This window comes from Macrotis lagotis, chromosome 6 (assembly GCF_037893015.1).
Source record: "Macrotis lagotis isolate mMagLag1 chromosome 6, bilby.v1.9.chrom.fasta, whole genome shotgun sequence".
Taxonomy (NCBI): domain Eukaryota; kingdom Metazoa; phylum Chordata; class Mammalia; order Peramelemorphia; family Peramelidae; genus Macrotis; species Macrotis lagotis.
In genome coordinates, this window is record NC_133663.1 from 9,921,510 (window position 1) to 9,946,404 (window position 24,895).

At 43.4% G+C, this 24,895-nt stretch overlaps 1 protein-coding gene across 1 annotated transcript; it reads right to left on the reverse strand.

Annotated features, from left to right (window-relative positions):
* Positions 1 to 774: 774 nt before the first annotated feature.
* On the reverse strand, positions 775 to 24,491 carry PDCD1 (programmed cell death 1). The gene is made up of 6 exons (XM_074192505.1): positions 24,295 to 24,491; positions 8,238 to 8,591; positions 7,583 to 7,744; positions 3,877 to 3,911; positions 2,529 to 2,710; positions 775 to 1,272 (listed from the first exon to the last, which is right to left on the reverse strand). The coding sequence occupies exons 1-6, from the start codon at positions 24,365 to 24,367 to the stop codon at positions 1,125 to 1,127; spliced, it is 954 nt and encodes a 317-aa protein (XP_074048606.1). The 5' UTR covers positions 24,368 to 24,491; the 3' UTR covers positions 775 to 1,124.
* Between the last annotated feature and the right edge of the window lie 404 nt (positions 24,492 to 24,895).

Here is a 24,895-nt window from a genome sequence, read left to right on the forward strand (position 1 = left end):
ACAAGTGAAGGGAATGGCACTGTTCCTTCATGGTTCATGGAGAGACTCTGGTCTCTCCTCCCATGTTTAGGCTCCTTGAGGTCATAGCCTGGAGTATCTCCGGTCTCTGCCCCCTCCCCCTCCCCAGCAGAGTGGAGACCCCAAAGAAGGGGGTAACGATTGATGGATGGATATTGGGAGGGGGGCCTGGAGGTTGGTGTGGGGGGGTTTCTGTTGCCACCCCAACATCAATCTACAGACCTTCTGAGTTACTTCCTCTTCCAGCACTTCTTTCTCCAGGGCCTCTCCTCTCTCATTCTCTTTACCCACCAAAAACAAGACCACGTTCACAAACACTTCTTTTAAGACATATCTTTTAAGTTTACGCTAGAAAACAAACTCTTGAAATGAGGCACCAAAGGCCAAATGGGCCTACAAACAATTAGGGAATGTCAGCACACAATATTATCTTCTGTTTCCACCCAATTCTCTCTCTTGTCGTCCCAAAAGTCCCTGGAAGGCAGCTCCAGACTAGATTCATCTCAGCTGCTCACCATAGTCTTCACTTGGGGGGGGGGGGGAGATCAAGTGCAAATATGCAAAATAACTAAAGAATTTCAGGTCATCTATTGCAGACCATCTTAAATACAAGATTTAGAAATGCCAGTGGACTGCCCCCGGGCAGTTCATCAAGAGTTATGGGTAGTGTCCATCAGAATCCAGGGATTTGGGGTTCACCCACATCTCTTGTTAAAATAAATAAATAATAATAATTTTAAGAAGGCAAATCACTGTACACACAAATTCAAGAAGAAATGACTCAGGAGCAGCTAGGTGGCATGGTAGACAGAGCATCAGCCCTGGAGTCAGGAGGACCTGGGTTCAAATCTGATCTTAGACACTTAACCTAGCTGTGTGGCCTTGCGCAAATCACTTAACCCCATTGCCTGACAAAAAGTTGAAGAAGAAGAAAAGAAGGAGGAGGAGGAGGAGGAGGAGGAGGAGGAGGAGAGGAGGATTAGAAATGACTCCCAAACTTGAGATGTGCATTCTGATTGAAAAGATTAGGCGTCATCTTTACAGAAAAAGGTGAGACTAGCCTCCAATCCATTACTGTTAAGCAGACAGAGACTACCCCCAGGAAGCTATCCTGGGGCCTGGTGTGGGGAAGTAACTGGGTCCTTGAAGGAGTTTGAGGAACTAATCAAACCTAAAATGGCTTTGGCAGACAATGGCAGAGCTCCAGGCCTGTAAAGTGAAATTGCTGTCCTGGGGACTTGGGAGAGCAGGTTACTGTATGGGTTGGGGGAAAAGGCACATCTGGGGGCTGAGGGGGTGAGAATAGCAAAGGGATGAGTCAGTGGAGTGGGTCAAGGTCCCTTAGCTTCCCCTGCCCTCTGGAGAAGGTTGGAGTAGTCCCAAGCAGAGGAGGAGGAGAATTAGGGTTCACCTCCCCACCCCCCCTCAATCCCACTAAGGTTTTCACTTTCATAGTTAGCAGCCACCTGTACCCACAAAGTTTGCATTAACTCTCATTAAGAATGCCCACATTTGGCCTATTTTGAGGTAGGGTGTCTGGCTTGCCAACCCCTCCTTGCATCTCTGTAGTGCTAAGTGTACCCCAGGGCTCGCTCCTTCCCTCTCCTTCTTTGTTCAGTCCCCACAGCTACTCCCCCACCCAGGAGAAGTTTTTCATCCTTCCTAAGCTTGGAGGATTCCATCTGTCCCATTCATCTGCTATCCTCCTGAAGAAGCTCTTCCGAGGGAAGAGCCCTGGGTGAGGTCTGGGTTCAAGAGCTGCTTCTGATAGCCACTGACTGTATGGTCCTGGGAAAAAAGCTTTAACTCTTCTTGGCAGCTCCAAAGATTAAGTTTCAGAGATGATTCTGGTCTCCATCGGCAGGGAGATGCCCTCTATCCATGCAGCAGTCTTGGGGGATCTCAAAGGCCCCTTCCAGGTCTCCATTTTATGAATAGACACTACCAAGAGGGAAAATGCGGTGGGGGAGATGTGGGGAGAACAGCATGGAACTGTGAGTGGGGAGACTTAGGGGTTCATCCCAGCTCTTGGAGCAACTAGCCAGGCTTTCTGGGGCAAGACCCTCTCTGAGTCTCAAGTTTCTCCATCCAATGGTGCCCACCTTGCCTAGCTCAGAGGTAAGGAACAAGTTCAGTGAGTACTTTCTTAGCTTGTGGCCTCCCAAGGGGACAGGTGTCCTCTTGGCTCCTACAGTCTCTAGCCTCTAGCGTTGGCCCCCAGAAGCCCTTCCCACGCTCACTCCCAGGCCCCAGGGCAAACTGTAGGCTGGCAGCAAGAAAGTACTCCCACACTTCTCCATGTTCTCCTAGGGTCCCTGGGCAGATATGAGGACCTTTTGCCTCTCTCCCAAGATTGCCCTTTCCCAGATGGAGCAGCAGATGGAGAAGAGGGAGGAAACCGGATTCCCACTCCTCAGGGACCTGCTTAGGCTTACAAGCAGATCCCCAAGAGTCCCAGAGTTGTCCTGCAAGTGTCCTGCAAGTGTCCTCTCAAGGCTGCCACATCTTACTTCCTATGGGGAGAGCTGCCATAGAATGTAGGCTTCTCAGCTGGGAAGATGATCGTGGCATATTCTGTCTGTTCACAAGAGTCAGCCCCACCTTGTTTGGGACCCTCAGGCCTCTGGAAATCCAGCTGACCGTAGACCACAGTGGACACCGACACAATGGATGGCTCAGCCTTCTTCAAGGACTACAAAAAGAAGATGCAGAAGATGCTCCTAGCATTATTCCTTCCATTCAACATTCAGGTTTAGCCACATCACTGGCTAGAGTGTGGGAACTGGGGAGCCAGAGACACCCTGCTCTAATGCTGGCTCTGTCACTGACCAGATGAGGTCTTGTTCCTTCATTATCTGACCACATCTTCAGCAAGGACTATCCAATCCTCCTTCTGGCCTCTTTTGAAAAGGCAGTTATGGACCTGGGGTCAAGAAGACCTGAGTTCGAATGCTGCTTCAGACACTAGCTAGCTATGTGATCCTGAACAAGTCCTTTAATCAATGCTTGCCTCAGTTTCCTCACTTGTAAAATAGGAACTATCACAGTATCTATGCCACAGTGTCAGTGTGATCAGATAGGTTTGTGAACTTTAGTATGCTTCTATTGTTGATAACAATAATAATAATCATTATTATTTTGATACTAATGAGTGGAAATATTTAAAGAACCTAGGGCTAAAACGGATTGCTTTGTTTTATTAGACATGGGACACAAGATGCTCTCAGGCCAAAGAGGAAACCTGATGTCATCCCCACTAGATGTACCCTCTCTTTCTTTCTCTTTTTCTCCCCTCGCCTACCTCCCTTTCTCTTTTCTTTCTCTCTTCCCTTTTTGAGAGATGTGCTAGAAAGAGAAATTCCATTTGGAGTCAGAATAACCAGGCTCAAACCCCAGAGAGGTGGCATTACATTGCCCAAAGTCACAAAGATAAGACTAGATTTGAACGTGACTCCAGAATGTGTTTTTTTCCATGTACTATCTTGAACTGACATGGCCAACATTCACTCAAGGGGAAAAATGGCAGAACTGAGTTTCGAACTCAGTCCTTTTAACTCTTCTAATTTCATGCTCTTTCTACCATATCATGATAATCTCAGGAGCTAGTGCCAGAGGGGCTTGAAAAAACATTTAGTCCAATTCATTCATTTTCAGCAGAGGAAACTGAGGCCCAGAGGAGGGGAAAAGGACTTGGCTAGATGTGCCCAGCTAGTGTTCTGGGATTTGAACTCAGATCCTCAGGTTCTGAATCCAGGATTCTTCACAGGGAAACAAGCCTGTCAGTCTTCCCCCTTAAACGTGGATGGTGCCACCCTAATGACAAAAAAAAAAGAGGAAGGGGACTCTAAAGAAACTCACCAGGGAGTCCTTATCGCTCTCCGAGGTACCGGCCCCTGTGAAAAAGACAGGCGCTGATTAGAAAAGGGAATCTCTGAGTTGCGTTCTTGTTGAGGTCATCTCCTAGACCCCACCTGGTCTTCCCTGATGGGGAAGGGAGCACCAGGGGCCAAAGATGGGCCTTCTGCTCAGCCCAGGAAGGGACCCCCGCCTCTTGTCTTGCCTTCCCTATTGCCCCACTATTGTTCTTTTAAAACCTACCGCTCCCCAATCCCCAGAGATTACGAGGGAGGAGGAAAGCTCTGGTCCAGAAAAGTGAGAAATCTGAAGCAAAATCTCCAAGGAGAACATCAGAGCAGAGTTGAGATATATTATAGGAGCCCCCCAGGAGAGCCCTATTATGTAAGAAGAGTCATTGCACAAAGGTTACATCATGGACAGTGGAGGGTAAAGGGGCGCAATCTCCACAGTCCCATCCTGGATGGTCTTTCCTCTGGTTCCCACTCTTTCCCTTACCCACAAACAACCCAAGGACTTGGGCAGCTGCTCCTGTCCCACTAACAGGGAATGAAATAAGCCTTGCTCCTCTGTGGTCACCTTCATTGGCGGGGCAGAGCAGGAGGGCCGGGGGGGATAGAAGAGGGAATCAGGCCAGAGAGGTAGGAAAGGGGGCTTTGAGATCAAAAATCATCACTTCCTCCTGCCCTAAACTGGGTTATGGAAGATGCAGTGAATATGGTAAGAAACTTGGGGAAATGGAAAGTCAAGGTTGATGCAAGTCTCTAGATGTTTCTGCCAGGGGAGGAGGTGTCAGAGTTGGAGACTCACTTGGAGCCAGGATATTCTTCACTTTACTCCTTTCACTTGCACTAGGTCCTGATCAAGACCATGCCCCAAGACCATGCCAAAGGATCTGGGAAGACAATGCTCTCCACCTCCAGAGAAAACCGATGAACTCTGAGAGCAGACTTTTTCATTTTTTCTTTCTCTTTTTCTTTCATTCTTCTTTCTTTTCTTTTTTGCAACATGGCTAATATGCTTTACATGATGTCACATATATAATTGAAATCACATTGTTTGCCATCTCAAGGAGAGGGAGAAAATTTGAAACTCATTTTAAATAAAAGCAAGAAATATATTAACTGGGAGACCCTGGAATAGTGGTTTAACCTCTCTTAGCTTCAATTTTCTCTTCTATAAAGAGGGTATAATGACATTTCAAGTCCCTATTTCACATAGTTATTATGAAGCTCAAATGAGATGATGCCTACAAAGGAACCTCACTATACAGCAGCAGTGGTGTTTGAAGGCAGAAGATCTGAGTTATAGAGAGCAGAAGGAGGAGACTGGGACCTATTGAGCTCCAATTTCTCTTGCCTGTGTCTTGGCTCAGAGGCCAAGGACCTTCCCTGGCTCATTATCATAGTGACAAAGGCCATAATCAAGGTTGTAGCTTTGATGATTCTAGAAATATCTCTCTCAGCTAGCTACCTCTTCTTTCACAGACCTCAGGCCTAGGTCTAGGCTTCCCTCGGGAGGTGTCTCACCTCTGTGTGAGGTGGGAGAGTCACCTGGCTTGATGGAAAATGTGTTAGAAGCCGAGTGTGGAGGCATCCACTGCCCTCGTGCAATACCAGCCACCATAGTAGCTAAGACTGGCAGATTCACTTCATCATCAGAGTTCTGAGGAATTCTGTGATGGGCTTTACTAACTGGGTATCCACATCAAGACTGGCATGCATAGGATGAGCTCACAAGAGTAGGGGAACACAAAATTACCTAAGGAGGTGGTCAGCAGCCCAAGCCAGAAATGGAATGTGTCAAAGTTTCCATGCCAATGAGTGTGGGAGAACATCCCTGAGTGTTTCTGCCCTCCAGTTTTTTTAATGGTGGGTACAGATCAAGGACATGTAGGTTTTCTTCCTCATGCTGCCACTTGGGAGGAGCCAATTATTTCACTTTTATGAGCTTCAGTTTCCTTATCTATGAAATCAAGTCACAAGAAGACAGGAGGGGGAAGAAGTCAAGGGAGAAGCAGCTAAACAGCAGGGTCATATAGATCAATATGGGGGCATCATCTCCCTGAGGGAATGTAAGAAAGATAGGGATCATTTTATTTTTTGTCTTTGTATTCCCACTTCCTAATAGTGTCTGGCACATAAGAAACCCTTAATAGCAGCTGAGTGCTGCATTGGCTAGAGCTCTGGGCCTAGGGCCAGGAAGACCTGAGTTCAAATCCAAACAGATATTATTGGTTGTGGGACCCTGCGCAAGTCACTTAACCACTTTCTGCGTCAGTTTCCTCATCTATAAAATGTAGATCATGATACCTTCTTCCAGGGTTATTTTGAGGATTAAACGATATGAGTTGTAAGACACTTAGCCCTTAATTCCAGATACATAAGTAAGCTCTGTATAAATATTAACTATATTATTATCATCATCATTTATTTTTATTATGTGCTTATAGCTGAAAAAAGCTAACACAGAGTTTGCGTGCCCTGCATAACTTGACCTTTGAGAGTTCACAGGATTATTGGTCTAGAACTAGGAGGATTCCTAGAACTAATCCAATCTTTTACAGATGAGGAAACTGAGGCCAGTCACTCAACATGTAGTGGTAGAATTTGAACTCAGGTCTTCCAAAGTCACAACAAGTGTTCTTTCAGTTGTGAAGCCCTTCCACACTTAGCTGGTCTGGGTCTCAGACACCTTGTCCATCACAGGGTTCATTGTGGAAAGAGGTAGGACCCAATTAAATTGGTAACTTCATGTTGTAACCTTCAAGAATTCGGCTCTATGGCCCAGTGAGGTTGGTGAGGATGTCATGGAGGAATGGAGAGGTTTCAACCCCAAAGCTATGAGGATCCAAGATGGCACCAAATGCTTGAGACACTAAGTATAAGACTGTTGTGGTAACATTTACTACTAATACTAATATTAAGATTATTCAATATTGTTACTATAACTCTAATTTCCAGAGCTTATAGGGTTTGTGCTGTCTTCATAATCCTATATGAAGAATAATGAGTAAAGGATGGATGGATGAATGGATAGAAGGAGAAAAAGCATATAAGCGCTTACCATGTGCCAATACCTTGCTAAGTGCTTGGGATATAGATGCAAAAACAAGACAAATCTCTAACCTCAAGGAGCTGATAATCTAATATGGAGAGGGAGACAGCACTAGAGGGGGGGTGGTGATCAAAAAAATGGAGCTAGGAAATCACCAAGATGGTAAGTGGAACAACAAAACAGTCTGTTCACCCTCCGGAGGTGATGGCTGTGGCAAATTAGATTATTACTTCCATTCTGAAGATGAGGGAAATGAAGTAAAGACAATAAAGATTTTAACCCAAGTCTTCTGACTCCAAAGTCAATGATCGATTCACTTTTTCTCTGATGATGAGGACGCAGATGAAAGAGAGGAAGAAGGAGAAGAGGAAAAATGTGGCAATGGCCTCTTGAGCTCCTCGAGACATGGGATAGTCAATTAAACAACTAACTAATAAGCATTTCCTCTGGATCAGTCACTGTCCCAAGTCCCAGGAACACAAAGAGAAAGCAAAACCAGTGCCTGCCTTCAAGGAACTTCTGTTCCAATGGGGGAGACAAGATCTCTCAATAGGTACATACACAGAAGATAGAAAGTACCCTTACCAAGGAGGGACAAGCAGGAAAGAGGTAGGGAATAGGATGGGTGAGGGATGCTAAGGGGAGTCATTACCTCCTCGACCTCGGAACTCTACCACAAACAGAACCCAACAGAGCAGCAGCAGCAGTAGCACAACGCCAACAATGACAGAGACCACCACAAAAATCCATGTGGAATTTTCAGGAGTCACTTGAGTGATGAAGGGAGGAGTTGTTGTTGAGACCATAATTCTTTCTAGAGGTTGGAGAAGAAGGCAGAAGAAATCTCAAACCTCTCCATGAGTTATACCTGGGGAAGTTCCTACTCATGGGTCTTCCTCAATGGGTCAGTCATAACTCCATAGAGCTGAGACTATGGGAAACCAGGGAGCCCATGGGTTGCTTTCTTCTTTTTATTTTATTTTAAGGCAATGGGGTTAAGTGACTTACCCAAGGTCACACAGTTAGGCAATTATTAAGTGTCCAACGGTGGATTTGAACGCAGGTACTCCTGACACCAGGGCCAGTACTCTATCCACTGCGTCACCTAGCTGCCCCATGGGTTGCTTTCTTAATGGTAGGGTTGGGACTAGATAAGAAAGGAGTAGCTATTTCCCACATCAGTGGCACATGACACAGGATGGCATTGATCTGGACCCAGAATTATTACAAGGGTCTTTCCCAGTCTCTGGGACATCATTTGGTGACCTATTTTCCCTAGGAAGGGAAACCTAGGAAGGCTAACCCACCTGTCACATTGAGCTCTGACCGATCACTTTCTTCGACTGATGGCAATTCCAAATTCATACTGATTCTTCCACAGAAGTATCTCCCACTGTCATTGAGTCGAAGTCCCACAATAGTCAATTCATAGGTCTTTTTATCATCCCGCATGGCTATGTGATACCTGTCCTGCAAGGGAGAGCTGGGTGTATCTTTTGGATAGCCAGCCAACTTCTCAGACTGGCTGCCATTCTTTTCTCTGTACCAGTTTAAGACATGTACTGTCGGTTCGTTGGCGACATTGCAGATGAAAGTGGCATTTTCTCCTTCTGCCCTGGAGAGTTGCAGTGGTGAAAAGCTAAGGCTACTCTTGGTTTTCACTAGGGAAAAAAAAAAAAAGATGTAACAGTTCATTGTCCATGACATCTCTGGCTTGTGCCCTCTTAAACTTTTCTTGTGCCCCACCATACTATCCTCTCTGAACACCAGTCTTGGGATAAGAATTGGGCTAGCTAGACTGGCACCAAGAGACCTCTCCAACCCTAAGATTCTGTAAGTGAAACATTATCTTAAAGGTGGGATGACCAGGTGAGGGAAGTGATTGACTAGAAAAGGCAGGGGATTGTTGAGACCATAATTCTTTCTAGAGGTTGGAGAAGAAGGCAAAAGAAATCTCAAACCTCTCCATGAGTGATACATGGGGAAGTTCCTACTTATGGGTCTTCCTCAATGGGTCAGTCATAACTCCATAGAGCTGAGCCTATGGGAAACCAGGGAGCACATAGGTTGCTTTCTTCTTTTTATTTTATTTTAAGGCAATGGGGTTAAGTGGCTTACCCAAGGATACACAGCTAGGCAATTATTAAGTGACCAAGGACAGATTTAAACTCAGGTACTCCTGACTCCAGGGCCAGTGCCCTGAAATTGCTACTTGGTCTAAGATCAGTCTGTTTGCTGTAGATTCAATCAAGTCATCTGACCAACATATATTGTAGATGTGTCCTGGGCATAGGGCCTTCCCAGTAGGTAAAGATTACACAGTGAGGGATTGCAGGATTCTAAATTTAAAGGACCCCCAGAAGTCATATATTTAATCCCTCTTATTTTACAGAAAAGGAAACTGAGGCCCAGAGAGGAGAAAGGATTAGTTGCAGGTTATACAACTGGTAATCATCATAAGTGGGATTTGAACTGACACTAGGCTTTTCTGATGAAATTTTAACTATCACCAAATATTTCCATGATGTAGAAAAGACCAGACCTATGAGAACCAAGGTAAAGAATATCTTGGGGGGGGCGGAGATCATCCCATGATCTATTTATGAAAGAGGAGAGATATGAGTGGATTCTGAACTGGTTGAATAACTAGGTCTAATCCTTCAATCCTTTGAAGCAGGACACCAGGGACCTTCCCAAAGGACCTGTGCTAGGCTGGCCCTGAGCAATTTAACAGTGAGTTGGATAAAGGCAGGAGTGCTTGCTCATTGAATAGACAGATGACCTAAAGCCAAAGGGACACAATACACTGGAGGGAGAAGAGAGAGCTCAGCAGTCTTGGATTCAATGTAATGCTGTGAGATGGAAAAGGAATGCAAGTAAAATCCTATTTTGGGGTTCCCCAAAATCCATCATTTGTCAGGTGTTCTCCTGATGGGGAACTTTTAGTGAGCAAACAAGGACATTTTCAGTTAATAGTGTGCCAGAGCCTTTTTTTTTGGAGAAATTCACAAGTTTATTAGTAAAACTACCCGGATACTTCTTTGGCTAAAATAGAGGACAAATGAAGTGTCATATAGTAAAAAGAGAAGTGAATCTATAATCAGAAGACCTGGGTTCAAATACTATCAGAAGTATTCATTTTCTCTACATGCTTGAGTCAGTCATATAATGTCCCTTAGCCTCAATTTTCTCTCCATTTATAAAATGAAGGGATTAGATTGAGTCATACCCAAATAGGAATGGATCCCTATGACATATTTGTATTTTTATTTATTTTAAAATTTTTCCAATTATGATTTTTGTATAACAAAGTAAGATTTTTTATTTTTTGTAAGATTATGAATTTTATAATTTTTCCCCACCCTCCCTTCCCCCCACAGAAGGCAGTCTGATCCATTGTTTTCATGTTGTACATTGATCAAAATTGAATGTGTTGAGAGAAAAATCATATCCTTGAGGAAGAAATAAAATCTTAAAGATAGCAAAATTGTGTAGTACACAAGACAATTTTTTTAAAAAAATTGAAGGTAATAATCTTTGGTCTTTGTTTAAACTCCACAATTCTTTCTCTGGATACAAATAGTATTCTCCAACACAGATCCTCTAAAATTGTGCCTGATTGTTGCACTGATGGAATGAATAAGTCCATTAAATTTAATCATCACCCCCATGTTGCTCTTAGGATGTACAATGTTCTTCTGGTTCTGCTCATCTCATGCAGCACCAATTCATGGCATAGCATTTTGAATTAACAGAAAGAAAAGTCACCTTGGGCCACCCTATCAAAGGTAAAACATTCAAGTGAAGGGAAAGGGTGGACCCTGTGTCCTCTGTCCTCTGCCCTGCTCAGTTCACATTTGGAAAACCACGTTCATGTCTAGGAACCACACATCTTCTGAGAGAGCAATCTTGGTGCACAAGGAGCCCAAATCCATGCCAACACTAACACCATCTGCCAACCAACTTTTATTCAGCTAGATGGCACAGTGGATAGAACATTGGCCTTGGAGTCAGGAAGAATGGAGTGCAAATCCAACCTCAGACACTTACTTGTTGTGTGATCTTGGTCAAGTACCTTAACCCTGATTGCCTCGCATCTAGGGTCATTTCTAGTCATCCTGATTCACATTTAGCCACTGAACCCAAATGACTCCAGAGGAGAAAATGAAGCTGGGAACTTGGCATAGCAATCCCTCACTCAACTCCAGTTCTTGTGCTGGCATCAGCTCCGTGATGTCATGGTCTTTTTCAATAAAGAAGGACAAACATCAATGGCAGGAAAGAAAACCCAAGAATCACAAGAACAGTAGCATCACCTTCACAAACCAATGAACCTTCTTCCAGGCTGTCCCTGAAGCCATTGTCGAGGCAAGCAATGCATGGAGAGAGATGACCTGCCAACTGCACCTACAGGAGCCACAGCTCCCATCCTCACCGACCACAGCTACCAAAAATATGGAAAAGGAACTAGTCATCCACTAAGTCCTTGGAGATGTCAAATGGTTCAACAACAAAAAGAGATATGACATCAAAGAAGAGGCATGAACATCTGGACCTGCTAGACCCATTAACTTTTTTTAGGTTTTTTTTTTTTTTTGCAAGGCAATGGGGGTTAAGTGGCTTGCCCAAGGCCACACAGCTAGGTAATTATTAAGTGTCTGAGGCCAGATTTGAACTCAGGTATTACTGACTCCAGGGCCGGTGCTCTATATACTGCTCCACCTAGCCACCCCCCCCCATTAACTTTTAAGCCCGGGGCCCTCCCCTCTGTCCTTCAGTTGAGCCTTCACATGGATATCATTGCTTTTGTTTGGAGACCAACTGGTCCTGCTCCTCTCACCTCCTCAGCTTCCTCCCAAGTCTCTTCATGCTCAGTAACCTCGCACCTCAGATACCTCTTAGCTATGTGACCCTTCCCCTTCCTGGGCTTGAGTTCCTTCATCAGTAAAATGAGGGATTAGAGGATCGCACCTGAAAACCCTTCTACCCTCCAGTGTGTGACCCTTGGAATATAACAAAAGGTGAGGTATGAAGATAAAGCACAGATTCCTAAAAGCTAAAGAGAGAGAAAACTCAAGCCTTTACTAAGAGCCTGGCATATGCAGATCACTGGGGTAGGGGTGGGAACAAGGGGCGAGGGAAGGAAGCAATGCTTGCCCTCAGGTACCTTACGTTTCACTGAGGATATGGGAGCAAAATGGCAGGTACAGAAGTGAGAATTTAAGGATAGAACACGGAAGGGCAGATTAAGGAAGCACCTAAGAAGATGGCCCTTCAGCGCCATTTCAAGGGATTCCAGTCCTGGAAAATGAGCAGTTTGACAGGAATAAAAGGGTGAGCCTGGAAATGATGCCAGAAGAACTTAAAGGCCAACTGAAGAAACAGGGAAGGCCACCTAGAAGAGGGGGTCCTTAAGCTAAGCCTTGTGTTGACAGGGCAGGGTAGGGTAGAGTCAATCTTTCTGTTAGAGAGTGGGTCCGACCAGCCACCCCCCAGGCTCTCTTTCAGTCCTAAGACTCAACACCCCACTCTCTTCAGATGAAATTTGAATCCTGTTTTGTCTAACCTGGTCATACTTGGAACCCCAGGCTTACATCTTGGTCTAATATAAAACCAGTCATTTTTTCAGCCTTTCCAGTAAATGTGCCATTTTCGGGTGGGTGTGGCTGTTGGGGTGAGTGTTCTGAAACCTGTCTTCCGCAGCAGGATTCTGAAAAACTGCATCCACCCGCAAGGTTCAAGGAAAATAACTTCTCTGAGCAGCATCAAGGCAGAGAGAAGAAGGGTGGATGGCATCTGCCTGCTCCGTAGAGGACAGGGCAGCAGTAGAGGGTCTCGGCTTCTTTGAGTTGGGCTATCTTGCTCTCCAGGAAAGTAGAGTACAGTAAGAGGGGCTTTATTTTTTTTTTAGTTTTTTTTTTTTTATTTTTGCAAGGCAATGGGGTTAAGTGGCTTGCCCAAGGCCACACAGCTAGGTAATTAGTAAGTGTCTGAGGTAGGATTTGAACCCAGGTACTCCTGACTCCAGGGCAGATGCACTATCCACTGCTCCACCTAGACACCACAAGAGGGGTTTTCTTAAGAAACAATAAAAACCCAGTCAGTTATTCCGAAGTCTGAGAAATATATAAAAGAAACTTTAGTGATGCCATCCCCTAACAGACCTAAGGCAATGTCTGAGTCGTAAGTCTAGAGGAGAGGGTGGGGGAGACAGACCAACCATTCACACTCATTCATAGACTGAAGGCTGAAAGGGACTCAAAAGGTCTAATTTTCCCTATTTTCTCCCATTTTACAAAAAGAACTGAGGCTCATTCTCATAGTTGGACATAGTTAAATTGGGTGGAATCCAGTTGAACTCATCAACTAGTAATTAGGCATCGGGCAAAAGGAATCAGTCTACATTTCTGGTGTAGGGGGGACCTTACCAAGGGAGGAGGACCCCAGCAAAGGTCTTATGGAGATTTTACCTGAGCCTGAATGCAGGTCCAGGTCCTAAGGAAAGTGAGGAGAGAATGCATACAGATCCACCTGTACACAGACATGGTGATGGGAAACGGAATAGCATTAGAAGCAACTATAAAGCTTTGGTTCAACTCGACTTTTAACAGAGTGAAACCAGTATCCTCCAGATCGGTATCATGCACAAATGAACTTTCTATGCTCCAGCCTACAAGTAATCTATAACACACAAGGAAAAGAAATTCCATGGGAGATTTACCTCCTTAGAGTCAATGTTGGGGAATAGTCTGTGGCAAAGAGAAGTCCATTCCCCATTGTCCAGTGAGATACAAAGCATGGAGCACATTGGATTTGAAACCAACAGTCCTTAGATCAGCAGTGTGGTATATAGCACTACCACAGGACTTGGGTTCAAACCCTGCCTCTGACACTTGTCATTTTCTACCTTAGGCAAGGTTGTCACCCTCTAAGAATCCATCTCAAGGGATTATTTGGAATCTGCACTCATCCCCAGGCGCTGCTTTCCCTCTCTGATGGTCTTCTGTCTGTTTTGTCTTTATGTTGCATGTATTGACTTGTACTCAGAGCCCTTTGACAGCAGGCAGGGACTGTTTTTGCTTGTCCTTTGTCTCTCTAGGGACTGGCCCCAAGTTCGGGCTCGTTAGTTATTGCTTGGTGGAAAGAAAAAGGGGAAAAGATGTAAGTGAAAAAAAGGAAACAAGTTCCCCAGTTTGAGTCCCTCCATGGAGAGGGATGGGATGAGAAGGCTGGCTGCTGGGAGGGAGAATCAGGGAGACTGACCAGGAGGAGGACAAAGGTCACCCTTAGGGAAATCAAGAGGAGGAATTCTGGAGGAAGAAGGAACTCTGTGGCTTGTGTGAGCTTAAAGTCTCACCCAGTGATCTCTCTGTGGGATGGCCAGTTGCCTTGCTCTGCTCATGCTCACCAGGAAGATGGTCAGCAGAGATGGTATCACTTAGACTTTTGTATCCCATCCTGACTTGCCCAATGGGGACTGGAGCTGATTGTTAAATATTCAATGTGAGCAGAAATCAACAGACCTTACACATGAATAGCCAATTAGTTTTGTTGCTATGGCTTACAAAAATGATGGAGAAATGGTAATATTGTCCATCAATCTTAGAAGTGCTGTCTGCTCCTATTTTTTCAGAGAGAAAAGAGCTAAACATTTATCAGTCCCTACTGACACTAAATGTGAGTCTTTTTTTTAATTCACATGAAAATGAATCCAAGAAGTCAACAATTGCTACCAATTCACACTGTGACCTGAGGCAAGTCAGCTCCCCTAGCAGAGCCTCAGTTTCTTTCTTGTAAAATGAGCAATTTGGTCTCCTTCCTGCATCAGAATAATGAAATAAAGCAAGCTGATTACCATCAAAGAAAATGCTGAGTTGATCTTAAGGAAACTGTCTTCAAACTCATTTGACCTCCTGACTATAGTACTCAAATACCACATTTTACAGAAGGCTAGTGAGTGTGAGTCTCAATGTGGATATTTGGGTTGGGGTGTGTGTGTGTGTGTGTGTGTGTGGTTTCTACCGACAAAAGGACTTGGCACAGACTTCCTTGAGAAATGAAAATCACACTTGCATTAGAAGATGCAGGGGAACGGAGCCTTCCCTTCCCCCATTGTATGTCTATGACCCTCAGGCTCCTCTTCTGTAAAAAAGGAAATAAATACTAATACAACATATTAACCAGGATGATTGGGAGAAAAGTCATTTGTTAATGTTGAGGTATTAGAGAAATGTGCATGACTCACCTCTGATAATGTTCTACCACTGCTAGGCGTTTTAAAACTAGTTGGAGAAATTATTCCATCACTAACCTCTCTCTATTCATTAATACTGTCCCAAACCACAAATTATTCAAAGAAAATTTCCAGTTCCTCACTCTTCCCATAACTCACCCCCATTATAGGCTCCCTCTTCCTGTCAAGGTCTCACCATCTTTTTCTGGTCTTCTCTCTCTTCCTCACCCCACCCCATTTCCAATCACTTGCCAAGCCTTCTCATAGACCTAGAAGTAGAGAAAAGTTTTCAGGCCATTAAATCCAATCATCTCATTTTACATTCAGGGAAACTGAGACCCAAAACAGTTGAACCACTTTGTCCAAGTCCTAAATGATAGGTGGGATTTGAACCCAGATTCTCAGATTCGATGTCATGGGCTCTTTCACACTTAGTATCTCTCCTTTAAATTAGTTCCTTCTCCCTTCTCACCCAAGTTACCTCATCACCTCTCACCTGGATTGATACAATAGCCTCTTAACTGGTCTCTTTGCCTCAAGTTCCTTTCTTTCTAGTCCTTCATGCCTATGAAAAAGATATACCTGAACAAAAGTCTGAGTCATTCTCTCACTCCATAAACTCAAGGTGCCCCCTACAACCAAATATAAATTCTTCTGTTAATCATCTGGAGCTCTGTATAACTTGACTCCAACTGAACCTCCCAACTACGTGTCCATTCCTGCCTTTCACATGCACCATCCCCAGTGAAACTCACCTTCTTGCTGCTCCTAATACATTATATTCCATCACCCATTTCTCTGACTCTGGACAGCTTTTCCTCCAGGCAGATAGCATCTACTCTCTCCTTATCTTCACCTTCTAGAGTCCCTGCTTTGATTCAGATATGAGCCCAATATCATCTCCTATAGAAAGCCTTTCTTCTGGTTCACAATTGGACAAAGAAAGAAAATTGACAAAATGTATGGACTTAAGACAAAACATGACTAACCACAACAATTTGTCCAAGAGATCACTGTCATATGAATCAATGTTTCCTAATATTAAAACCATTAAGGAAACAAACACAATCATATTTTTAAAAAAATAGCTGGGGCGGCTAGGTGGCGTAGTGGATAAAGCACCCACTTTGGAGTCAGGAGTACCTGGGTTCAAATCCAGTCTCAGACACTTAATTACCTAGCTGTGTGGCCTTGGGCAAGCCACTTAACCCCATTTGCCTTGCAAAAACCTAAAAAACAAACAAAAAAATAGCCAAAAACCACAAGATGATCTCAGAAGATACAGAAAATGCCTTGATAAAGTGCAATACTCTTTTTAAAAAGTACAGTGCTCTTTTATGCCTCACTAAAAAAAACTACAAAGTATAGGCATAGAGGGATCATTTTTTTGATATTGTAAAAACTATCTAACCAAAAACAAACATCACATGCAAGCAATGATGATACACTAGAAACTTTCCTGATAAATGTAGGAGTAAAGCAACGGTGCTCACTCTCCCTACTATTATTTGATTGTAGAAATGCTATCACAAAAATGTTAAAAGAAAAGCATAAAGATAGATAACATGACAAAACTATCCTGTTTTGGGGTGACATGATGGATTAAATAGAAAATATGGGGAATTACCAATGATACTCATTGACACAATAGCTCTATAAAATAAACCTACAAAATCACATTTCTATATATTAATAAAATTCAAGAGAGAATGGAAGCAGTGTCAAAAATCACAGGCTCAAAAGTCACAACAGATAGTAATTGCAACCATAAAACTAAAAGACATTCCTTAGGGAAAAAAAAGTTATGGCAAATCTGGACAGCATAGTAAAAAAGCAGAAACTTCATCTCCCTAACAAAGATCCTTATAAATCAGGACTTTTCCATTGTTAATGTTTGGCTGTGAGAGTTGGACTGTAAGGAGAGCTGCATGCTACAGAACCTACTCTTCCAATTATGGTGATGGTGAAAACTTTTGAGAGTTCTTTGAACAACAAGGAGATCAAATCCATCAATTAAAGAAATGAATTCAGACACTGGAAGGTCAAATACTGAAACTGAAGCTTAACTACTTCGGCAACATAATGAAAAGATGGAACTCATTAGAAAAGGTCTTGATGATGGGAAAGATTAAAGGCAAAAGGATGAAATGAATTGTGTTATGGAAACAACAAATATAAATATAACAAATATAAACTTGGGACTGACTTTGGGAGATAATGGATGAGAGAAGAGTGTTGTGATATACAGGATGATGAAAAGCTGGATATGACTGAAAGAACAACAGTCATACATAATAATGAAGAAGGAAATCTCATCTAAAATAACTATAAAATCCATATAATACTTGTACCCAATCTACCAAAATAAACAAAATACTTGTATGGATTCAAATGCAATGGGTACCTTAAAAATATAAAGAACAACTCAAATAATTGGAGGAATGTTCAGTGCTCAAGGCTGGGCTGAAATATAGCCCTAATAAAAAATGACACTTCTAAAGTTCAAGGACTATTCCCTTTAATTTAGAAAAAAACCAGATATCTTATTGTCTGATCTTGTTGTCTTTTATACTTTATGCTTCTTCCTTAAGGATATGATTTCTCTCTCATCATTCAATTTGAATCAATGTACAACATGGAAACAAAGTAAAAAACTGATAGATTGCTCTCCATGGCGGGGAGGGAAGTAAGATTGGGGGAAAAATTGTAAAACTCAAATAAAATCTTTAATTAAAAATTTTTTTAAAAAATGACAGTTCTACAGAAGTGAGCTCTCTCAAAAAGAGAGCTTTTAATGCTACACCAATCAAACTATCAAATAGATACTTTATAGAGTTTGACCAAATAACTATATTTGGAGAAAAAAGATTTAGACTATCAAGGGAAATAATGAAAAAACTTAAGGATAATGGGCAAATAGCATTTATTGAATTCGTATAATAAAACAGCAATCATCAAAATCTATCCCGTCTTGGCAGATTAGTAAATCAATGATAAATAAACTATACAAGAGAGAATCTCAAACACTGAAACTCAGTAATAATCCAATGATCCATAAAATAGAAAAAATAAATTACTTGTGAAAGAATTTTCTTTTACATAAAAATTAATGGGAAAATTAGAAAGCAGTCTGACACAAAACAGGCTTAAGCTTCAACTTCAATAAATGCACAATGGATACAGGACCTTAATATTAAAGATCATACTCCATCACAAAGAAAAGAAGCAGATCATATAGCTTTCATAACTATAGGTAGGCTATAGATTCCTAAGCAAAGAAGGGATAGTGGGGTTTTTAATTAGATAACATTAATCACATGAATTTTAAGAGTTTTTACCAAAAATAATGCATCTAGGAAAACAGAAATAGTCAAAAAATAGCAAATTTCTGAGAAAAATCTACCAGTTCTACAAAATAGGAGTCCATCGATTAGGGAATAGATAAACTGATACATAAATTTTAATGGAATATCACAATGCCTTAAGAAATGACAAATATAATGAATGCCGAGGAGCATGGAAATTTTACATAATATGATGCAGAGTGGAGTAGGTAGGAAAACAATCTCCCCAATGACTATAACAATATAAATGGAAAGACCAACCACAAAACAACCAACAACAAATGCTGAAAAATTACAAACAAGAATGTCTACAAAGAAGAGAAATGAGAAGACCCTTCATTCCTTTGCAAAGGGGAGATTAATGGATGTGGTCATTGTATGTATTTAAAGACTTTTTTATGTACTGATTAGATTGACTTTTTAAAATCTTTTTTTTAAAAATTTATTTAAAATAACTCTAGTAGGGTGAGAAGGAAAGGATAATGAGAGAAATTCTATGATGTATTTTAAAAATCAGTAAAAATTATTTTAAAAAATTAAAACATATGGGGGCAGCTAGGTGGTGTAGTGGATAAAGCACTGGCCTTGGAGTCAGGAGTACCTGGGTTCAAATCCAGTCTCAGACACTTAATAATTACTTAGCTGTGTGGCCTTGGGCAAGCCACTTAACCCCATTTGCCTCGCAAAAAAAAGCCTTAAAAAAATTAAAACATATAATCTCCATCAACAAGAGGCCACAGAGAATAAAGAAAAGAGTGAGATGACAAAAGATGGGTTATCATTTGGATCCCTGCAAATGTCCTTTTCATCTTGATTCCCATCTTGGGCAAGTCGTGATACCATGTGAGAGGAAGGCACCACAAAACAAAACATACACACACATCAGTTGTATTAGCAACAGCTTCTCAACAGTTGCCATAAAAAAAAAAATCCAACACTATCTCTTTTTCCCACATGGGGTTGTGTGAGCTTCCCTCCCTAAGACCTCTGCCTCAAACTCATAGCCAAAGAAGAGATGGTGATTTGGACATTTCCTTCAGGAATTCATGTCAAAGAGCAGAGGACTAGGAGGGGACAAAAAAGATCACTGGCCAACATCCCTTCTTTGCCCAGAATCTGGCAAGACATTAGGAGGGGGTAGCCACCAACCTAGACCAGAGGCATACACGGTTAGGGGGATCCAGGAGACCACATCAACACAGCAGACCCTGGACCAGCATCGATTCCCTTTTCCTTTTCCCCAAGATAGCCATGTCTGGTTGGTTCAAAACAGAGTTTGATTTTCCATGGAGGGAGTTAGAAAACGGAGCTCAGCTTCCCTGCCCTGGACACATCTTTTTTAAAATGGTACATTTCTGTCCTTTCAGAAAAAAACTATGAAGGACCTTGGGGCAGTGACATGTAACCACAGTATCAAAATTCAACCCACCTTTCCCTGGTCCCCAGGAAGCACTGAAGTGTACTAGTATCTTGAATCCATTTATGAAGGCCCCATTATTCTCAACACTCCTGTGCAGTGGGGAGAGCATTATTATCCCCATTTTACAGATGCAAAAACCCCCAAACTCAGAGTGGAAATTGCTCACCCAAAGTTACATAACTAGATTGTGTGAGAACCAGGGTTGATTCAGCTCAAGATTCAATACTTTTCCCCAGCACCCTGAAATAAAGGGGGGGTCCTCCTATCTTCATCTAGAGCCCTCCCTTGGAGAGGATCTGTAGCATGTTTAGTCAGACTTGTTTTTCCATTGTCACTCCCATTAGGCCAAGAGTTCTTTGAGAGTAAGAAACTGTCTTTGGCCTTTCTTGGGATCCCCATCACATACAAGAAGACTTAATAGTTGACTGTCTAAATTCAAGTTTTTCAAAAGTCATATGACATAGCCGTTCCCACACCACCTAGCTTATTCTTCCCTTGGTAATAATTATTACTGACATTCTGTCACAATCACTTTGAATAAATGTTTCCATGTCAAGTGAGGCCAATGGCCCATGTATTATCGTATCATTGCAATCATTTTCCAGATGACGAAAACTAGAAAAAACTAGAAAAAAAGTTCTGTTGTCATGAGGCTAATAAGAGGCAAAACTTAAACCTCTAGCTCAGATAGCCCAACTCCAAATCTTGGAGCAATTTTGCCTGCATCATCCTGTCTTTTGTTTCATATCAATGTATAAGTTTGGGCATGCCTATCTGAGGCCAGGTCTTTGGGTCCTTGGAATTCATTTTATCCCAAACCTTCACTGAGTCACTCCCTTGACTAGTTCTTCTTGTTGCTGAGAAGTCCAGATTCTTTCAGCCTCCATGTTATCCGAGGTCCCTCTCAACTCTAAAATCTGTGATTCAGCTAAACCTCAACGTCTCCCACTGGAGAATTCCCCCATCTGGGTCACTGCTGAGTGATCTCTCTTTTCTTTGTCATCTCAGGGAGAGGGACACAATGTGGGTGCCAGGTTGGGGGCGATCCAAGCAAAGTGAAGCAAATAGGAAGAATGTCCACCACACACTCAGTGTTGCTCTGGGTCCTGTGAGAGTACAACTGAAAGAGCCGAGAATCAAAAGATCTGGATTGAAATTGCTCTTCAGCTCACTGGCTCTGACCTAGGCTTTAAACAAGTGAATGAAATGAAAATGGTAGATGGGACATAAAAATGGTAGATGGGACGGCCACTGAAGTCTCTTCCAGCCAATCTGCTAAACGCTGATCTCTTAGAAGATCTCAGTGGATAGAAGGAAAGAAGGAAGGAAGGAAGGAAGGAAGGAAGGAAGGAAGGAAGGAAGGAAGGAAGGAAGGAAGGAAGGAAGGAAGGAAGGAGAAAGTGAATAAATAAATCAGTGAGTCCCCTTTTTTACTTCTTATCCTGGGGCTTGTCTCTTAATCTATTGTTGATTTTCTTTCAATTTATTCCCAAATCATCCTCTTTGCAAGGTTTTATTTTGCTCACTGCCATTAGTAAATTTCTGCCTTCCCATAAATTCTCACCTGCTGAGACTATCCTTCCATAGCTATCCCTTCCCAGCATGGCTTCCAGCTTCTCTCCTGGATTTTCCTCCCTCCCTTCCTTCCTACCTTCTTTCCTTGCTAAAATCCTTATTGATTATAACCAACTCCACTTTAAAGTCATGGAAACTTCCTGAACATTGCTGATCTGACTGTCCCTGTATTGGGCATGGAACATAGAGTGTGTCTGGGAATCTTCACTGCTGTGTACTTCTCTCATCTGCCTTTCATCTATAATGCTTGAATTTGGTAGGGATCCTTGGACTGGTTTTAAAGCCCAAACAAAAGCATAAAAGAAAGTGTGTGTCTGTGTGTGTGTCTGTCTGTCTGTGTAAGTGTGAGTATAAGGATCCTTGGACTCGTGTGTTTGTGTGTGTGTGTGTGTGTGTGTGTGTGTGTGTGTAAGTGTGTGTGTAGGCATCCTTGGACTGGTTTTACAGCCCAAACAAAAGCATAAAAGAGAGTGTTTGTGTGTGTTTGTGTGTGTGTGTGTGTGTGTGTGTGTGTGTGTGTGTCTGTACACATCTTGCCAAGCTGGAAAGACTGGCAGATAAACTGTGGGACTGTGTTTATCCCCCAAGTTCCAGCCTTCATCAGTTGGGTCAGATCCCTCTCCAGTTCTGCCCTGGCATGGCCACGACATCAAGTCATCCATCCCCTTCGGGATGTCTTCTGGACAAGAAGAGCCCAAGACCTCCCTAGCCTTGTTCCCTCCAGGGTGAATAGTGGGGTGAGTTGCCTGTTTCCTCTTCCATGAACATGATGGAGGAAGACAGCTTTTCAAGAAATCCATGAATGGTTGGCTGATTTTCTCTCTTGGACAGAGAGCCCCAAACTATCCAGTTTCTCCCCTAGTCTGGGGGGAGGGCACTAAAACTTATCCCTGAGGGAAACTAAAAATACAAACTTATTTTGTTTCTGGAAAAAAAAAAAAGATAGAGCATTATCAAAGCTTGGGGGAGGTTTGGGTTCTTTTTTTTCCTCTTTTCTGTAGGTGGTAGGAAAAAAGACTGTGAGACTAAAAGGGGATGGTATGTTCATGTATGTGACACAGGATGTATGTGTGTGTTTACAATTATTTTTAAAACCCTGGAGGATCCTTCCCAAGGGTCCTCGAGAAATATCTCCAAAGAAGAACAGATTGCAACTAAAATGAATCCCTTGAATAGAGAAAGCTCATTACTGATGACGACCCTCTGATCAGCCCTTTATAGTTCACCACCCACTTCCCTATCTATTGTCTCATTTAGTCACCTCTGGAACTCACGGGTCAGGCAGGGCCAGTATTACCTGCATCCCCATTTTACTGATGAAGAAAAAAGAGATGTTCTGAGAACCCTAGGTTCTCTGGGTCAAGCATGAGCCTCAAGGTCACCAGGGTGAGAACTGAATGCAGACCCTCTGACTCCAGAACCCCTGATGGGAATCCCATTTCTGCTCTTTGCTTCCTTCTCTGGGCCTCTTTCAGAGACTAGGCTATGGACCAAGACCAGAACCAGATAGTTCTGAGTTCTTAGTTTAGTTCTCAAACTAAGATTCAAGGGAAACTGAAGAACATCTCTGTGCCTCAGTTTCCCTATGGGTAAAAGATGGCCTGTGATTTCTGCCTGCCCTTCCCCCCAGCATACACCAGAAGAATCTCCCTGGCCAACATCCATCATAGGGATTGCTAAAATGTGTTCTTTTCTTATCTCCAGGCCAGGGTGTAGACTTCTGTGAGCAGTCAGACTGGCTCAAAGCCCAGTTTAGATGCCCCCCAAATTCATGAAGCCCTCCCAGACTGCTCTCCTTCCCCCCAGAGCCCTCCATTCTCTGTTCCATATCTATTCCTCATTATTGTTGGGTGACTGCTAGCAAGATCTCCTCAGTTAGACTTGAAGAGGGGGCGGCTAGGTGGCTTAGCGGATAAAGCACTGGCCCTGAAGTCAGGAGTACCTGGGTTCAAATCTGGTCTCAGACACTTCATAATGACCTAGCTGTGTGGCCTTGGGCAAGCCACTTAATCCCATTTGCCTTGCAAAAACCTAAAAAAAAATTAAAAAATAGACTTGAAGGCTCCTTACAAAGGGAAAGGTGATGTGGGCTACTGTAACAGTAGTATAATAGCCCAGACTTTGGGATCAGAGGACCTGGGTTCAAACCCTGCCTTGACAGTTCATTTCCACTCTCTGGGCCTCATCTCTCACATGAGGGGGTTGGACAGGATGTCTAGATTCTGAAAGCTTGGATGGTCCTAGGGAAGTCACTTTATCAAGTTGAGCCTCAATATCCTTACATACAAAATGAAAGTGTTGGAGGAGATGCCATTGAGGTACCTTGGAACTCAAGGTCTAGGAATTAATAGCTCCTAGTTCTGGCTTTGATTAACATGGAACCTTGGACACCGCACTTCATCTTCTTCCCATCTGCAAACACTCCGTGTGTGTGTGTGTGTGTGTGTGTGTGTGTGTGTGTGTCTAGGTGCCTCGCTATCTGCCGCTGTCTCGCTATGTGTCTCTCCCTCTGTGCGTCTGTGTCTCATTACCTGTTGCCCCAGACAAAGCAGTAAAGAAAGTTCATTGTTATTCTTTTGATGCCCCTGATCCTTTCCTACCCATATTTGGCACTCAATAGCTCCTCTTTGATTGATAGGCTGATCTCCATCCTCAGCTCAGTTACCTTTAGCAGGGTTGGCTCCTAGACCCGGACAGGTAACCCCCAGACCCGGTCTGCTGATCACCCTCCTGGCCCAGGAGCCTGGTGGGACCCAGAGAACAGCCCTAACCCCTGTGAACTCCCCACCTACCTGATGACGGGTGTGATGCCCCGAGAAGCAGTACAAGGAGGAAAATAACCCCATTCACCCAAGAGGGCCTCATGGCCACCTCGTCGAGGTGGGATCCTAAGGGGCCAGCCTCCTCAGTCCCTAGGTGAGGAACCAGCTCCACAGCAACCTGCCCAACCTCCGTCTCCTGGAACACTGAGGGCCCTCACCCTCAGCCCTCCAAGGTACTAGTAGGTCATGGAAAGGAAATGAGCCCCATTTCAACAGCGAGGGAAGCCCTGGCAGGGCCCCCGCCCCCTCATCCTCCACCCCCTGCTCTTCCTCTACCGCTGGTTCTCAGCATCTCACCCCAAGGCCTGGAAAAAGAAAAAACCAACAGTTTCTGGCAGTCTGGTCCACCGGAGGGCAGAGGAAAGAGGGGCCTTGAAAGGAGGTGATGACAGACCGAGAGGAAGAAACCGCAAGGGAAAGTAGGAGATGCATTTCCTGGGCATGCTGACACACTCTGAGTCCTGTGATGTGATGTGTGTGCGTGCGTGCGTGCGTGTGTGTGTGTGTGTGTGTGTGTGTGTGTGTCTGTGTGTGTGTGTGTGTGTGTGTGTGTGTGTGTGTGTGTCTGTGT

Excerpts from the sequence above, each read along its gene's own strand:
- PDCD1 (XM_074192505.1), bottom strand. The coding sequence starts at position 24,367 with ATGAGGCCCTCTTGGGTGAATGGGGTTATTTTCCTCCTTGTACTGCTT. Across the intron at positions 2,711-3,876 it reads AGAGCGATAAGGACTCCCTG|TCCTTGAAGAAGGCTGAGCC; the intron begins GTGAGTTTCTTT and ends TTCTTTTTGTAG. Across the intron at positions 1,273-2,528 it reads GGCAGCTCTCCCCATAGGAA|TAACCTGCTCTCCCAAGTCC; the intron begins GTAAGATGTGGC and ends CAACCCATACAG.